Genomic DNA, 19,072 nt, shown 5'->3' with positions numbered 1-19,072 from the left:
TCCGCCAGTTCCAGTTGGTCCTGCTAGGGGAGGGCGGGGCCGAGGACCGCCGTGAGGCCGGCGCTCGCTGCTCCGTCCGGTCCAGAGAGCGAGTCGGCGTGCGGTGAGATGTGCTGCCCTGCTCCCTGCCGTCATCCAACAGCTCCACTGACTTTGACTTCCTGATGACATCATAGGTGTGCTCCACACCCAGCGACGCCGGCTGCTTCAGGATGCCTTTCGGAGGGGCGGCGGTCTGCGTCCGGGAGGCGGTCTGGGTCCGGGGGGCGGTCTGGGTCCGGGGGGCGGTCTGCGCCCAGTGAGCTCGGGTCTGGCGCTCTCCTCTCTTGTCCTGCGGGTGTTTCCTGGTCACCGTGGGGCTTCGAGATGCTGGAAAAACTGTGCTGACAGAGCGACTCGTGTGGCAGTCGGTTGCCGTGACGCCCACTGCTGTGGTTTTGGTGCGGTCGGGCCGGCGGGCATGGCTGCTGAAGAGCGGCGGCGGGATGCAGAGCTCCAGGCTGGACAAACTGGAGACGTCCAGCTCGCTGTCAGAGAGCGGGAGCGGCGAGGTCGGGATGCCACGCCGCGACCCGGTGCTCATCCGGCGTTTAAAGGTGGCAGGAAGCTGCTGCGGGGGGGTTGGAGGTGTGTTAAGGGTGTGTCGGTTTACCTGATTGATGTCGAGCTGTGGCGCTGGCGGGGGCGGAGCGGTGGTCAGGGCGTGACGCGTCTCGCGGTGCTGTGGCGGAGCCTTTCGATACGGCTTCCTGGCCGGGGCCGCGCTCGTCATCCTGAGCCCTCCTTCTTCCTTCCTTTCCTATCGTCTGTCAGTCCTGCCAGGAGAAGAAGAGTTAGTTGAGGTAGAAAACTCCTGCCGACCGCCCGCCACAACGCCTCGACCACGACTGGACTCTGTCAGTGCTGTCACACTCGCTCTCTCTCTCTCTCTCTCTCTCTCTGTGTGCAGATCGATGCTCGGTCGGCCCTCATCACCCTGCGTGTGTGTGTGTGTGTGTGTGTGTGTGTGTGTGTCTGATGGAGTGGACGTGTGCATCCCTGTTGACTGTTTTTGTATCTTTGTGAGGACCAAGATGCAACAGGAAGTGTCCTCACAAACAACAAGTGAAAGTAACAAATCAAACCTGCGTCACCGGTCCTCACAAGCTGCTCCGAGTTTCAGACCTTCAGAAGAAAATGTCTCAAACTGTCACAAACAACATCAACAGGGAGATTTTCAGGTTTGAGTTACATGAATGACGGTCCTCACAAGTATATCAGTGTGTGTATGTGTGTGTGTGTGTGTGTGTGTGTGTTAGCTTCAGGCTACACATTGATCTCAGCTTGTTTCCAGAACAGGAAGTGCAGCTCCATTGATTGAATGAGGCTAACGTTAGCATGGCACTATTGAAAATGAAGGTTCTCCCTCAATGAGTTTTAAATAAATAAAATGATGCTATCAGTATTAGCCTGTTAATGGGACTGATACAGCACAGAGCTAACACAGCTAACAGGCTAACTGTCAGCTAACAGCATCAGACTGTACTGCGCTCTGAGAGTTTTTTTATTTACTTTATTGTCTGTAAAATAAACAAGATAACCTGTAATAAACTGTTTGAGCTAATGTGAGTGTGTTTATTTCTTCTGCTTTAAAGGAGCAGTTCAACCTTTAGGATGACATCACTGTGTTGAAGTTATAATATGCAGGATTTGTTGGTGTTTGTAAACAAAACATAGGATTCAAAGAGAGAGAGAGAGAGAGCTGGTCGAGCGAGCTAGAGAGTGAATGGAGGGAGTGAGCAGCAAAACCGTGAATCAGATAAATAAGCACAACACTGTTGCTGGATTCAGTGTGAAAGCAGAGCAGCGTCCTGACACACACACAGACACACACACAGACACAGACACAGACACAGACACAGACACAGACAGACACACACACACACAGACACACACACACACAGACACACACACACCTGCTGCTCTTTGTACATCCATGACACAGAGAGCAGAGCGGAGCAGAGGAGAGAAGACACGGAGACAGATGTAACCTTGTCGCTAAGCTACGAGTCCCGACTTCACACCCTGCCCTGTGATTGGCTGGAGACTACTCACCCACTGCCCCCATAGGTTGACGGCCAGAAACGTCCAGAACACAGAGAAATAATAAAAAAAACACAGGCAGAGAGCAGAATCTCTGCAGATACACTAAAGAGTAGAAGAGAGAACTGAGAGGTACTAATGTTGTCTGCAGGATCATGAAACAGCTCTCTCTCTTTTATATATATATACATAAATAAATAAATATAAAAGAAAAGCAACTAACGATTATTATCATTACAGATTAATCTGACGATTATTTCTCAATTAACCTATTAATGGTTTTGTCTATAAAGTGTGAAACATGGCCGTTACAGTTTGGTAGATGAATGTCATGTTTTGCCAGTTTTTCAGCTTCACATCCTGCAACCAGCTGATTAAACAACGACTGACATGATGATTCCATCATCAAAAGAGTTGCAGCTCTAAACTAAAAACAACAACTATTTTATCAGATTATATTCATAGAAACAAGATGAATGTATCTTGTTTATATCTATTAATAATAATCATTTATCATCTTTAATAACTGCAGGTTTGTTGTTTCATTTACAGGAAATAATCACAGAAACACTCAGTGATCTCCTCCATTTAGAGCTCGTCCACGTCACATGACCACCACCACCTGCCCTGAGGGGACCAATGACAAGCCATCGATCACTGTGTGACTTCCTGTGTCACACACACACACACACACACACACACACACACACACACACACACACACACACGTCACGTGCTGTCCGTCCTCAGAGTGAAAATCATCGATCATTTGATAAAAGTCTCGTTGCGTCATTTCAACCTCTTCCTGTTTCACATCACATGACTTCTAGTTTAACCCTTCATCGTGAGGACGTGTCTGTATGGATTGTGTGTTCTGCATCCTCAGCATGGAAGACATACACACATTAATCTCATTCAACGCATTTAAATCTATAATGAAAGAATCAGAGTTCAAACTGGCTCCAGCTCTCCCAGCTACACCAGTAAAACGCTGCTTATGCACTGACTGGTAAATGTATTTAACACTGATCATCGTCATCATCAGCTGCTGGAGTATTCTCTCCTCTGACGTCTCATTTTTATGAATGAAACTGGCTTCGCTGACTGTAAATAAATATAAATAAATATATTTATTTATTTACAGAGTTTTTAAAGACATCCAGCAAAACCTGAAATCTCTGAGAACGACTCGTTGTCATTTTTGATCTAATAGGATCTATATCTGACTTTTTTCAGCGGCGGATGAATCCACGTTTGAAGCTCTGATCTTTTTTTTTTATTTTTTATGTTTGTGTCGATCCCAGTTGAGGATGAGGAGGACGGAACATCTTCACCACGTCTGACTGCAGCTTCTCAATTTTATATTCAAAAAACGCCCCGAGTGATTTTACCCAGCATGCTCTGCTGTCACGCTATGCTCACCCATTTATATATTACTCTATTTGTTGTTGTCCTCCTTCACCTCCCTCCTCCTCCTCCTCCTCCTCCTCACAGCTTTCCCTTCTTCACCCTCTTTCATTCTCCTCCTTCTCTTCCTCATCTTTCCTTCATTTATTCATTTCTTCCTTATTTCCTCGTCTCCATTCATTCATTCATTCATTCTTTCTTTCTTTCTTTCTTCTATTCCTTCACTCTGAAGGCAGTGAGATGTGGTTAAAAGCTCTGGGAAACCATAGAAGCTGATATGTGATGTGATGAAGGTGTGTTCAGGTGTTTGTACCTGAGGTGTGAGCTGCTCCACAGCTGACTTCATCCACAGAAACACCTGAAACAAACAAACAAACAAACAAACAAACAAACAAAGGATCAGCTGTATGTTCCACATCAGAGATTATTCTCTCTCGCTCTAATCAGTTGCCATGGTTACGGTGTCTTTAGTGGTTAATAAAGAACTGCAGCCTGCGAGGGTGAAAACAGACACCACAGAAGAAGAAAACCACCTGAACGTTGTTCACTTCATGAGTTCGGAGCTCGTTAAACTCACAACGTGCTGCTTCTATCTTTGTTGTTACAGATTTATCACGTGACTTTTTTACCCTTAAAGGATCATTCTGATGATTTTTCTTCATCATGTTTTCAGTCTCTGGACTTCGTGCTTCAGCAGTCGTGTTTCCATCAACGTATTTTGAAGTATCGCGTTAGAAAAGGTCGATGACGTAGCGAACATTTAACTCACGTGACCGATCAGCTGTTTCCGCCGTCAGTGTGAAACATGATCGATACCGTTTTCCTCTCGTAGTCGGTAAAGGCGACTGGTTCGTTTCCGGTTCGCTCCCTTTACTTCTTCTACTCTGTTTATTACAGTCAAACTTCCTGAAGCCTTGTTTATTCTCTCCAGACCAGTCGATGGAAATGTGCCCAATTCACTTTTTTTTTCTTTTGTGCAACATTTCAAAAGTTCACTGAAACTTCAGTCCAGATGTTGTGATCTGTAAACAGCGTTCCTGCACGTGCTCAGTGGCGTCTGCTTTACAAATGACAACTAATCAATGAATGGACTAATCGCTGCAGTACATTAAGACCTCCACACAGCACATCAGGACTGAGCTTTATGTCTGAAATCAATTCAACAATATGAATTAATAATTATCTTTCTGGATATATTTTATTCTCTATATAACAATCACATTAAAATTAATCAAATGAATGGAAAATACAATAAACTGTGTCCCACTGTTACACTTAACATCAGATAAAACCGAGAAAAAAAGCATTTTAATCTAAAATTTTAACTTATTAACGAGCAGGTTTATAATTAATAAACATACAGTTTATCCACCTTCCATAATTAATCTATAAACTCCACATTAAAAACATCATTATCCAGATTCTAGCAGAAGACATCTATCGAATCATTATCAGAGAAAGAAAAACCTTCTGTAAGACACTTTTACAGCTCTACAGATATTTTATTTCAGTGAAGAAGAAGAAGAAGAAGAAGAAGAAGAAGAAGAAGCAGCGACAGACAGAGAAGAGAGAAAGAAGAGTGGAGGCCACAGAGAGAGAATGAATGAATGAATGAGTGAATGAAGAGATGCTCACCTGCTACGTCAGCACAGAAAACTCTTCATGTTCTCTGAAGCGTCCGTCCTCACACACACTCACACTCACACACACTCACACACACACACACACACACACTCAGACCAGCTGCAGTCTTCCTCTTCCTCCTCTTCTTCCTCCTCCTCTGAGCATGTGAAGCTCAGGCCTCCGACGACCTGAAACACAAGACGGCCGGATGGAAAAACACGAGTCAATAGGAGCCGTCAGTCAGCGGAGAGGAGACAAACACATGAAGGCTTCATACATGTGATGATGATGATGATGTTCATCATGGAAGACTCGACGTCCTCAGCAGTAAAACACTTTATGGTTTTTATTAGTGGAAACAGAAACGTGATGTTTCATCATAAACAGTCACCGTGTTGTGACTACAGCTCCCATGAGCCTTTGCCTGATCTGAACCTGCTTCTCTTTTTTTTCCCCTCAGCGTGGTCTGCAGGCACACACACGCCTCCGGCCCCGGTCGGTCGGTCGGTGTCGGGTGGCTGCAGGCAGTCTGCCAGGTGAACCATTAGCCTAATTAGACCTCCACTCCACAGCTGCTCGTTAGCTCCGTCAGAGGAAGAGAGACGCTGACGGGATGAAGAGCTGAAGATTCACTGACACACTGAAGCAAACAGCAACGACTCTAACCAGGTTTAATAAAACAGAAGAAGAAGACACAACAAGACGACGTCATAGAGAGCGCCATGATGGAAATGTGACGTTTCTGTTAGTTTGATGTATTAATGTGAGGAAGGTTACAGTCTCCTCATCATCACTCCACACAGATCTGATGATTTCAGCTCTTCAGTGACGTCACAGTCACATGATTCATTCACTCAGCCTGTTTACATCTGAGCGGCTGTTACACCTCAAACAGGAAACACGTCACCATCCTTCCTCTCTGACAGACTCTGAATGACATCATCATGTCATAGATCAACCCTAGAATCCCTTTAATCAAACACTCATATATCTATATTATATATTATATATTATATATTATATACAACTGCAAAAGCTGCCTGAGAATCTTCACATTTCTGAGTATTGCATTATCAATATTTTTATGACATCAGTAAAGCTCATAGATTAATATTCGGAGACACTGACTGTTTCTGTCTCTACACATGCTTAAGAAGAGGAACCAATCAGTGATCAATATTTGATCAGTTGACTGTAAGGACATTAAAAGGTCTCTGTGAATCTGAGTCCTTGTCGTCTGTCTGGGTGCAGCCGGTGGATTTCCCATCATGCCATCTGCTGCGGTTTGACCTTCAGCTGGAGGTGAGCGCGCTGTGATGTCAGCAGCAGGTCGGACGCCTCGCCTCGCCTCGCCTCCTCTGAACAGATGATGTCATCCAGTCGATCGCCGACTTCCTGACAAACAGACGGCCGTGACTCAGCCGACACACACACACACACACACACACGCTCAGCAGGGTGTGTGTGTGTGTTTCTGCTCAGATTGAAATGAAAGCAGTTCAGTCTGTTTGTCCTGTTTTATATTATAACACGTTGAGCTCACTTAAAGGACTCATATTCTGCTCATTTCCAGCTCTATATCTATATTCTGGGTTCTACTGGAATAAAAACTCCTTATTTATCTTCTACTGGTCCTTTATGCAGCCCCTCAGTTCAGCCTCTGTCTGAAACAGGCCGTTTTAGCTCCTGTCTCTTTAAGGCCCCGCCTCCTTATGAGCCCACTCTGTTCTGATTGTTCAGCTTTCAGGAAGCTTCCTCCGGCTCCGGAGGCTACGTAAACAAACTATAGTAGCAGGATTTCACTTCTTTTTCTCCTTCTTTACTCCAAATGTCAACTTCTCAAATCCATCCGTACATGTTGGAGCTGAACAACACATGGAAACACCTTAGCAACCACCTTAGCAACCAAGGCTACATAAGGTTTATGAGCATTTGCAAGGAGCCGACGTCAGCTCGTCAGCAAGGCAGAAAAAAGGTGGAAGCGTTCAGAGCAGGTTGAAGCCCTGACTTTTGACTTGCAGGCAGCGTTTTTATTTTTCAGAAATGTGTGTGATTGTTTTATGATCTTATATAAATATAATCTGATCGATTTTCCTTAATAAATAAAGAGTTGCAGTACAAACACACAAGCTAACGATGCTAACAACGACTAGCCTGCTGACACCTTCCGCTATCTCCGTCGGTCATGTGACCATCGCTCTGCAGCTCGTAGCGGTCCATCCCCCTCCCTCCCTCCCCCCCCTTCCCAAACTCATCCTACCCATAATACTCTCTGAGCGGAGATAAACCTCTGTGGCATGTAATCCTACACACACACACACACACACACACACACACACACAGCGGTGCCTTGCTCCAGGGCTGTTTGGGGATTTAAACCAACAGAAACATGAAGACGTCTATATCTATAAAAACTATCATCAAACAATCTGCTCTGTCAATCACTTCCTGTTTCCTCCTCTGAGTAAAAAATCGAATCAAAGGAATAAATTGATATTTAATGTTTGTATTTTGATTGGTTTGGAGCACCATGCTCTGCTTCTTCATTGACTCCTTTAACATCTCATGAAACTCTCAGAGTTTGTTTTTGTGTTTGTTTTTGTGTTTGTTTTTGTTTTTGTTTACTACAGAGACGTCACAGGATCCAGCCTCAGGTTCACTCCCTCTACAGTTATCTGATCAATCTCATTATTGATCAGTGATCAGTCGAGTCAGTCTGACTTTTAGTTTCTATTGAGCTCATTAGTTGTAAAGTTGTGTTTCGTGTTATTGTCTTTAATAATCGATCGATTGATCAAGTGAACATGATCAGATGTTGAGTTTAATTAATATTCACACATGAGGAGATTTGACATTTTAGTTTAAACAATTAGTCATTAAAAGTGTTGCTGATGAACTTTCTGTCGATTGATTATTGGTCTAATGATTACAGCTGTAGAGGAGCTGACGTGTGTAGTCGGATCCTCTGTGAACAAAACCTGATCAATCAAACTGATCAGAAACAATCAGCTGACATGTGATTAAACTGAAAATCTTCTGTTTGGATTATTTTCTCATCTTGCAGACGACTGATACAACTGTGGATGTTTATGAAAAGCTTCTAAACTAAAAACACAATAAACAATCAAAACGATTGATAGAGACGTGTGAACTGATCAGAAATGATTCATCAATGAACAGAGACGCTGGTCGACTGCAGCTTTAAATGTGAATGTTCCTGATGAGACACAGAGTCAAGGACAAACAGATCACTTCTGTCCAACTCATGAATTAAATATGAATACACACACAGACACACACACACACACAGAGACACACACACACACACACACACACACACACACAGACACACACTCATCCTTCAGAGAGAAGAAGAGTCCAACTGAAAACACTTTTCTTACTTCTGTGTTTTATGACTGAAGCACATTCTGATCAATAGTTCAATAACGATGAATGAGATGAAGATGTATCAATGAATCTGCAACGATGCAACAAAGTGTTTCAGTGCAGTAAAATATAATAAATAATCACAAAATAACATCATAAAACATAATGAAGGGATTCGATTCGCTCGTTCTCACAAAGTCAGAGTGAAGCCGTCCAATCAGCTGCAGGGACGCCGCATATCATTATCTTATCAATACTCTTATCAGTCCAGTTTATACTCTTGAAGTCACTTTATAAACTCAAACAAAATACTGAGACAGTGTGTGTGTGTGTCTGTGTGTGTGTGTCTGTGTCTGTGTCTCTGTATGTGTGTGTGTGTCCACTCCGGTGACATCATCAACGTGTCATCAGCCTGCAGAATATTTAATGATCTGAACCGATTGTTAGAAAAGCGTTTGAGGATCAAACGCAAAAAAAACCCCCAAACCTTCAGAGCAGCAGGAAGTTTTTCTGAAGTTGATGATATTTTAGAGAAACGGATGTTTTTCTGAGACACCGACGGTCACAGCAGTGACATAAATACACTTTCACGAACTTTAACCTGCTAATGAAGCAAAGCTGATTGATTTAGACTGAACATTTCATAGCCAGAGGTGAAGATACATCTGACAAGAAGCAGAGTGAATGTGTGATCAGTTAGAAACTGTCGATGAGATCATGTGATGACACCGTTTAATTAAAACAATGAAACAGGAAGTCTTCGGTTTACGTTTTTCTGAAGATACATGAAACAAACATCTGCGCGTCAAACAAGCTGATTGGTGGATTCACCTGTCAGGAGACGTCAGAAACAAACAAATAACTCAGTTATATTAACGTGTGAGCAGGTGTGAACGTTACCTGAACAGCGTCACCACATTCATAAGAAAACAATCCTCCCCGTAAGTTCAAAGGTCACGGAGCTCCGCCTCTTCCTGCCGGCTAAAGCCAGCTCAGAAAGTGATTCAGCGATGAACGACGTTGTTTCTTTCACCTGAGACGCGACACGTTTGTTTACATATCGAGATCTGATCATCATGTTGGTCTAAAGTGATGTGAGGATGATGAGGTGAGGTGAGGATGAAGAACACAGTGAGAGAACCAATCAAATGAACTAAATATTGATTAACTGTGATTAATTCAACCGTTTATATATTCAATCTGCAGTTTACATGCATACGACCCAAAAAGCATACTGTCACAACAGTTTCATGATCTACTTCCTCCAACGTGTGGAACAATCGTTCTAGAGCGCCAGTTGCACACGGAACGCTTTGGCAGCGCACCACTTAGCTTTAGCATGTTAGCATGCTTTAGCACGTTTAGAGGAAGAATCAATCTAAATATGACAGATTTACAGACGGGTCTACAGACGGTGTACAGACGGGTCTACAAACGGTGTACAGACGGTGTACAGACGGGTCTACAGACGGGTCTACAGACGGGTCTACAGATGGGTGTACAGACGGGTGTACAGACGGTCTACAGACGGGTCTACAGACAGTGTACAGACGGGTCTACAAACGGTGTACAGACAGTGTACAGACGGGTCTACAGACGGGTCTACAGACGGTCTACAGACGGTCTACAGACGGTCTACAGACGGGTCTACAGATGGGTGTACAGATGGGTGTACAGACGGGTGTACAGACGGTGTACAGACGGGTCTACAGATGGGTGTACAGACAGGTCTACAGACGGGTCTACAGACGGGTGTACAGACAGGTCTACAGACGGGTCTACAGATGGGTGTACAGACGGGTGTACAGACGGGTCTACAGACGGGTCTACAGACGGTGTACAGACGGGTGTACAGACAGGTCTACAGACGGGTCTACAGATGGGTCTACAGACGGGTGTACAGACGGGTCTACAGATGGGTGTACAGACGGATCTACAGACGGGTCTACAGACGGGTGTACAGACGGGTCTACAGACGGATCTACAGACGGATCTACAGACGGGCGTCGTCGTCAATGTAAAACTGATTGTGTGGAACAACGACAGATTTATAACCGATGAAAACAACGTGTCTGCACGTTTCTGTCTGTACGAACAGTTTCAGTCATTTTCTGCATCTGGAGCCAGATGTTGGAGCCAGATGTTGGTGCTGATCACACGTCAGAATGCAGAAACAGCAGCAGGAGACGAGCTGCATACCAGAATAAAACAAACAGCAACACAAAAGTCTGTGAGCTCGTTCACCTGGCCGGTTACCCGCCTTCTGCACCTGCTCTGTTCCTGAGGTGGCGGTTCGGTCTGCACATGCTCAGTAGCTCCAGCTGGCCTGTGCTGACTCAGCTCTGCAGACTGAAGAACATTTCTGCTCCGCTGGAGCAAACACAAGCAGACTTCACTTGTATGAAATATAAATGCAGAGCATCTGTCACACCGAGAACCTGCAACACGGCCGAGTCTGACAGTGAAACCAGCTCAACATGAACTCATCCTTATTATTATCAATTATATATTCTGCTCCTCTTCCTCTGACCTTCAGCGTCCTGCTTCAATAACACTTCCTCTGTACGACTCTGATCACTGGGCAGAGATGCTGATGAAGAGTCACGTTCACATTTCAGCACGCGGGTGAACAGGTGGCGTCTGGTTTCATTAAGAGGTGCAGCAGATCCTGTAGACACCTGCTGAAAGAAGAAGAATAGAAATCCGCTGGAGACTCCGTTAGCTTGATGCTAACGTTACGAATCAGGAGACGGACGGTTTAATGAACAACGTAACGTCCAGACTGTTGACGTCGGACAGAAGCTACGTTCATGTTTCCAGACTGAAGAGGAGACGACCTTCATCTGAGATCAATACAAACATCTGTGTTGTCACCGGAAACGTCTTCACGTCACTCCGAGGAGTCGAGTATCATCTGTTCAAGAGACAGACCAGCTGCAACCATTAGTCGATTCATCGATTAGTCGATCGACAGAAAATTTATCTGCAACTATTTTGATGATTGAAGAATCAAATATTCTCTAATTCAGCTTCTTAAATGTTCAAAACAAAACATTTAATGACGTCACCCACCAACATTTTCACTATTTATTGAGTTTAAAGACAAAACAATGAAGTGATTCATTGAGGAAATAAGGAGCAGATGACTGATAATGAAACATGAAACTAAACACACACCTGAGCAGGTAAACACACACACACACACACACACACACACACACACACACACACACACACACACACACACACACACACACACAGAGGACAGATGGGGACTCTCAGTCTCCTTCATTTACCCTCCAGACACACAGATTAAAGTCAGACTGCAGGAGTTCTGGGCTGATTTCTCCCTGATTCGTCCTCCTGACAGTCGGACTCTGGAACCGATGTTCGGCTCAGATTATGTGAGAACTTTACAGATCTCATCTTAAACCTCCAGTTGGATATTTAGGAGTTCAAATCTGGATGATTACGTCACTGCTTTCTGAGCGGGACCACAACAGCCAATTAGAGAGACAAGTCGGTGTTGCCAAGCAACGGTAAACATCCTTGCTAGCATACTACTGTTGACCTCCAGCTCTGGCTGAAGAACAGACGACGTCTCTCCAAACATTTCTCATCCAGACTCGTTTATCTTTCTGCTTTTGTTTTTTCTCTCTGCAGAGCGTTTCCTATGACAGAGATCACGTGGGATCTTGTGAGATCACGTGGGATCTTGTGAGATCACGTGGGATCTTGTGAGGTGGGACGTTGCTGCCTCTGGCACCGTAATCTTAATAACATCCTGCACCGTTAGTTTCAAATCTTGTAGTTTGAGCACGTTTGAGATCAGAGAGAAGAACGTGTGAAGTTTCTCCTTGTGTGCGATGCAATCGGTTCATTTTTAACCTCGTCTAGTCTGAGCGACTAAACCAAAATAAACTCCAGCGTGTTTATCAGGATTCAGAGACTGAGACCAGAATGACTCGTTGAAAACAATGAACTCAGTATTTCTGGAGAGAAGTTGAGGTTTTTGACTGGGAGTCGGTTGCAGCAGCTAGCAGCTTCCAGACGTGGAGGTCACTGATTGGTTGATATCTCTGCGTGAAGTTTAATATCAAACTAACAGCGAGAACATAATTCACAACAGATATTCTTTCTGAATGGAAAGCAGCTTCCACAGTGTTGCATTATGGGTTGTTTGTAGCCGTGGTGTTGCTAGGTTACTGAGTCAAACAATGCACTTCTGTTAACCTCACGTTATTGATCACATGACTTTAGGAACCAGTGAATCATGATTTCAGCCTCCCGTAATAGAAAAACATTATTATTATTATTATATATAAACGGTTTATTTAAAACGCATCATTTCCTCCAAACTGTGTCAGTGGATGAAAGCAGGTCCAGACCTCGTTAGAAGAACACAACCGTCATCTCTCAGTGGCTCTGACATCACTTCCTGTCAGTGTTTGCTGACATCACAAAGACAACACAGACTTGAGCCGTCTCCTAGCAACAGGGCGGTATAGCTCCATAGAGTCTGAGAGATGTGAATCATCAATATCAGGATGAGATTACGAGTATTTTCACATATTTACTGTTAAAATCTGACAGCAGAGAAACAGACGATGATACTTCCTCTGATTCACATGTGATCATGTTGACATGAGTCATGAAGTCTTCACCAAGAGCTGCAGCCAGTCTATTAATATATTAATATGTTAGTCTATAATCAAATTCATATAAACTGAGCATCTTTGGATTTAAGGCTGTTGATCAGAAAACAAGAGATGTGACGACGTCACTGTGAACTTTAACGAGCATTTTCACCATTTTCTGACATTTTACAGACAAAATGATTAAATCGAGAAAACAATCGATAATGGAAATCATTAAAGCTGCAATTATTGATTGTTTTCAATATTATATTGAGTTTCTGACTTTAACAGTTCATGTCGGTTTACAAGTTAATTTAAAGGATATGATGTCATACTGTCAACACACCAGAGCAGCAACTCACAATTATTTCAATTATTGATTCATGTGTTGATTATTTTCTTGATTAATCGATTCGTTGTTCGGTCCAGAAAATGTCAGAAATATTGATTAATGTTTCCTAAAGATGACGTCCTCAAATGTCTCTTAATGTCCACAACTCAGAGATCTTCAGTTTACCGTCACAGAGACTAAAGACACCAGAAAATATTCATATTTAAGAAGCTGAAACAGAGAATTAAAACAAAACAAACAAACAAAAAAAACTCAAAACAATGAATCAATTATCAAAATAGTTGCTGATTAGTTTTCTGTCAGTCGACTAATCGTTGCGGCTCTGAAGGTTTGTGTCGACCAAAGTGTTTTTTCCTGAGGACGGCGTATTGTTTGAACTGTTTGCAACGGGAGCGCCGCGTATTCTCGCGATACTATAAACGCAGCAGCGTGACGAGGCGCGGAGTCACCAGCTCCTCTTCCTCAGCCTGTTCACGGCGGGAATTCTGCGCCTTTATTCCGCCTCGCTGTTCTGTATAAAAAGGCTCAGACACGGAGCTGCTCCGCCAATAAACCGGCTATGGCGGGACAGGAAGTGACGCTGTTGTGTTACACGTCACACCTGTGAATGCCGGCTTTGTTTGGTTCAGTGTAAAAAAGCAAACGCAGCGTAATGACAGATCTTTACGGCGATAATGATCTCTGTATAGAGGAGCCTACTGTCACTCAGCCGTCCAATCACAGTGGAGGAGGGGCGGGACAAAGACCACAAAGACCAACCGTCACATCCTACACGTACAAGCGTTGACAAGAGGCTCCGTCCAGCTGCAGCACTTTACACAAACGCTTATTTACAGATATTCAGTTCAGGTCCAAATCAGGTACAAGTCGTCATTACAGCTGAGAAACTGTTTAAAACTGTTTTTTACGTTTTTTTAAAGCTAAAGATATCCGACAAACAAACATGGACGCCAAAGACAAACACAGTGATTAAACCCAGATTTAATGGATATGATGTTAATATTGATAATATTGATGACGCAGACAACACAGCTGCAACTGACGATTGTTTTCATTATTGATCCATCTGTTGATAACATTCTTGATTATTCGATTAATGATTTGTCTATAAAATATCGATCAGTGTTTCCCAAAAGAAGCAAACAACCTCAACTCAAAGAAAATATTCACATTTGGAATCGCAGACGTTTAGCTTTTTTTTATCTTTAAAAAAATGACTCAATGATTTATTGATTATCAAAAGAGTCTGATTAATTTTCTATCAATCCACTGATCGATTAATGGACTGATTGCTGCAGCTCTAAATAATAAAACTGTCTGCTGAACACGGGAACCTGTCCATCCTGCAGCGTGACACTGGCGTGTTGTTTATGTGTTGCCATAGCAACTGTTGTGCAGCCTTCATGAAGTTTTATTTCCATCGTACTAACTCGCGGCGTCGACACGTCATCAGAGAAGGTCAAAGATTTGATTTCAGCTCTTCAACCAAACGAGATGTTTGCGCCCACAGACCGGCGCCCCCCCCCCCCGACATGTTTACATCCAGTACGTGTTGATGACACAAACTATCTGTGAAAGTAGGAACTTGTAACACATAAATGAACCGCACTTCTGAGGATATTCTGTATCATAGCAACCAAAGCGTCTCCAAAGCGCTCTGACGCGCTGCCTGCTGGGAAAAAACCGCTTAAATCTGACTGTAGCAGCAGCTTCAGCTTCTGTCTGATGACCGAGAAGCTTCACTGGAAGAAAACTGGTCTCTGGACGTCGCTGTGGGAACGTTTGAGGCTCTTTAGAGAAACTACAGATAAAATGGAGGACAGTCAGTCCAGAGACGGTCAGTAAACAGTCAGACTGACGCACTTCCGGACACAATCAGCGAGTTTTCATTCAATACACAGATGTGCACTGAAGCCCTGACTGAGTGTTTGAAGCCACTGAAGCAGATCTCTCTGCTCTGCTGCTTCGTTTTACTTTACATTCAGAAAATTGGCTGCAGGAGGAAACACACGCACACACACACACACACACACACACACACACACACACACACACACACACACACACACACGGTGAATATTCAGTGAAAATATTCAGTAGCTGCTGTTTAATGGAGGAATTTAATCAGAATGGCTGCAGAATCTTTAACTACACAGGAAACATGTTTAGAGCTGCGACGATGAGTCGACTGACAGAAAATTAATAAAAAATAGCAACTATTTAGAATTTTTTTAAATATTAAATTTAAAAAATGAAATTCTCTGATTCAGCTTCTTAAATGTGAATATTTGCTGGTTTCTTTAGTCTTTATGACAGTAAACTGAATATATTTGTGTCTTTAGGAAACACTGATCAACATTTTATAGATCAAATAACTAATCGATTAATCAAATAAATAATCATTAGTTGCAGCCGGAATATTGTTGTAAGATTGAACCCAAAAAGTCTTTTTTATGCAAACCTGAACGTCTGGTTAAGACCTGACGTAATCATGTGATCTTCTGCCGTCTTCACCTCTAAACTTTAAAACCTCATCATCAGATTAAACTTCACTTCCATCTGTTTTCTAAATATAAAATCATTATTTTTTGATGCTTTTAATGGGAAGAAACTTGTAACTTGTGTTTTAAAAAGATATTATATTCTTGTGTCAGGTGAGACCGGACCCAAAAAGTCACAAACAAACACAAAAAGTCAGATTCAAACCCAAAAATTTGGGTCAGACTCAACACTTTCACACATCAATGTTTCAACAACTTTGGGTAAAAACTCCAAATCCAGGTAAAAACCTGAAAACTTATGTTAAGTCCCCAAAATGTCTATGCAAGACCAAAAATGTGGTTATGTTCAGGTATTAAAGTCAGCTGAGACCCAAACATCCACATCAACCCCCACATTTTTGATCCAAACCCAAAGATTTAATTTTAATTTTAAACTGCGGGGAAACAATCCGTACCGTCAAAGCTCTGAGTACATGTCAAATAAATGTTTTAATAAAAAAACTCAAAGACATATTGAGTTTGCTAACGGTGAAAATAACAATGACCACACACGTCCAGAAATCATGACTGGAGCAACGAAGACGTCGGGTCAGTTACAATTTCAATGAAGCCCCTTGTGATGTAAGAAGAGGCGTCAAATCTGATCGGCTTGTTGAATCACAAGAGTTCAGAGCAAACCAGCCCACCAGACTGACTGGGAGGATTCATCCCACACTTTTATTTATATTTATATATATACATATACATATATATATATATACATACACGCACAAGCACTGATAATATGAGTGGAAAAAAAACAAAAAACAGGTAAAAACCTGACAAAAGTTTCATGTACAGATATTACATTCAGGTAAAATCTGACCCAAGAAGTCAAATCTGAACATTTGTGTCAGACCTGACACCTAAAGTCAAGAACAATCCCCAAATTTGGGTTAAAAAAAAAAAAACAGTTTCAACCAGATACTTTAACAACATCAAAAAATTTGGATAAAATCCCCCAAATTCAAGTAAATTTGACCCAAATAGTTACGTAAATGTCTCAAAATTTTTATGCAAACCCAAAAAGTTATGCGATATTTACACAAACGTTTACGTACAGATAATCAATTCAGGTACAAATCACATATAACGGTGAGATCACGTTCGCCTCCAAGTCGTAATTACAGCTGAGAAACTGTTTTAAAACTGGTTTTTACGTTTTTTTAAAGCTCTGATATCCGACAAACAAACATGGACGCCAAAGACAAACGTTCACAGTGATTAAACCCAGATTTAATGGATATGATGTTAATATTGATGACGCAGACAACACAGCTGCAACTGACGATTGTTTTCATTATTGATCCATCTGTTGATAACATTCTTGATTATTCGATTAATCGATTTGCTTGCTTTTTTATCTTAAAAAAAATGACTCAATGATTAATTGATTATCAAAAGAGTCTCTGATTAATTTTCTATCAATCCACTGATCGATTAATGGACTGATTGCTGCAGCTCTAAATAATAAAACTGTCTGCTGAACACGGGAATCTGTCCATCCTGCAGCGTGACACTGGCGTGTTGTTTATGTGTTGCCATAGCAACGTGTTCGTGCAGCCTTCGTGAAGTTTTATTTTCATCGTACTAACTCGCGGCGTCGACACGTCATCAGAGAAGGTTAAAGATTTGTTTCTAGTGAGTTTTAGTCGTGACTCTGAAATGTTTCACACGTGTTTCCACCTGCAGGTCTGACGTCTCCTGATCACACGTCACGTCCTCACCACAGCTTTCTGTATCTGGTAGTTTGATTTGTTTAGACACGTGAGCGCAACATAAAGTGATATATTAGCACATATTAACACTAGATATTAACACAGGATCAGGTGATGATGCAGGTGGAGTTAAAAAAAAGTGCAAATTTCTTACGTCACACATTTGAATGTAAATCTGAAGCTTTTTGGGGCCCCTGAGGGTCTGAGGCCCCGGGGCAGTTGGTCACGTGGTAATTCAGCCTTGTGATTGGCTGATTGAAGGTGCAGGTGTATCCGATAAACTGACCCCCCCCACACACACACACACACACACTGAATGATTCAGTGATGTTCGGACTCTCCACTATAAATACTCCTGTGAAGCCCTCAGCCGTGTCTGACAGGCTGTCGGGGACAAACACGACACACACAGCGGGGCTCTGTCCGCCTGACACCGGGCCGAACCGCTCCTGAACACACCGACACCACCGGCCACAGTTCCGGTGAAGCGAGCTAAAGCCGCCGGGCAGACTGTGGCCCACTTCACCGCACAACAAGCGGCATCCAACTGTGTCACACACACCGCAAACACCGAAACATCTGAGCCACACACTCCTCCAGGACTGCAGCCAAACCGGGGCTGGGCTTACCTTTAGCACGCCTCGGCCCGGGTTATATCCACAAACAAACCCCGGAGAGCAGAGCGGGGAGCAGCGGAAACTTTAGCCGGAGCTCCGCTCTGCTCCTCCGGCGGGGCGAGGAGGGAGGGAGGCGGAGGGGAGGAGGGAGGGGGGCTCTGGACCGATCCGAGGCCGGAGAGGAGCGCTGAGGTCCGGCTGTGGAGCTGATCCGAGCCGGTAGGCAGCGGGCGGCTGGAGGAGAAGCAGCCGGCTGAGGCGCTCCGTCTGACGGCAGAAAATCCACTCAGAGCCGTTCGGAGAAAGTTGATCTGCTGCCCTGCTCAGCCTTCGCCATCTTTACCCGCGGGGCATGACGGGTAATCCTCAGGAATCCCGATCACCCCCCCCCCCCCCCCCCGCCGCCGCCTTTAACACCCCCCTCCTCCTCCAATCATTTACGTCCTGCGTGCTGACGTCACACACCTTAATCCGTGGATATGAATTGTAGGTGTTTTGTTTTGGAGACATAGAGACGTTTGTTTACATAAAACAAGATGTTTAAAGAATTATGACAAATAAATATTATACATGTAGTTGGAAAATGTCAGTTTGTACACAGATACATTAATACTGTTATATTTAAAGAATTATTTTCTCTATTCCCTGATTAAGATATACTGACTTTTATTGATGTTATTGTTTATTTATTATGTTTATATACTTATTT

General features: G+C 43.3%; 1 protein-coding gene across 5 annotated transcripts in view; it reads right to left on the bottom strand.

Moving 5' to 3' along the window:
* tjap1 (tight junction associated protein 1 (peripheral)) overlaps window positions 1–18,763 on the bottom strand; it is a 46,587-nt gene extending 27,824 nt beyond the window's left edge. The window contains exons 1-4 of one of the 5 annotated variants that reach the window (XM_067610888.1): window positions 18,376–18,760; window positions 5,125–5,300; window positions 3,803–3,847; window positions 653–815 (exon numbers count right to left, since the gene is read on the bottom strand). In XM_067610888.1, coding sequence (XP_067466989.1) covers window positions 653–772 — 120 coding nt within the window. In that variant the 5' untranslated portion in view covers window positions 773–815; window positions 3,803–3,847; window positions 5,125–5,300; window positions 18,376–18,760. Of the gene's footprint in view, window positions 1–652; window positions 816–3,802; window positions 3,848–4,022; window positions 4,229–5,124; window positions 5,301–18,375 lie in introns of those variants that run through there. The other 4 variants (XM_067610891.1, XM_067610892.1, XM_067610889.1 and 1 more) reach the window with 4 other exon arrangements.
* Window positions 18,764–19,072: the final 309 nt, after the last annotated feature.

Source organism: Thunnus thynnus, chromosome 14 (assembly GCF_963924715.1).
Source record: "Thunnus thynnus chromosome 14, fThuThy2.1, whole genome shotgun sequence".
Taxonomy (NCBI): domain Eukaryota; kingdom Metazoa; phylum Chordata; class Actinopteri; order Scombriformes; family Scombridae; genus Thunnus; species Thunnus thynnus.
Note: the sequence above shows the minus strand (reverse complement) of the source record. Positions and strands in the feature narration are given on the sequence as shown.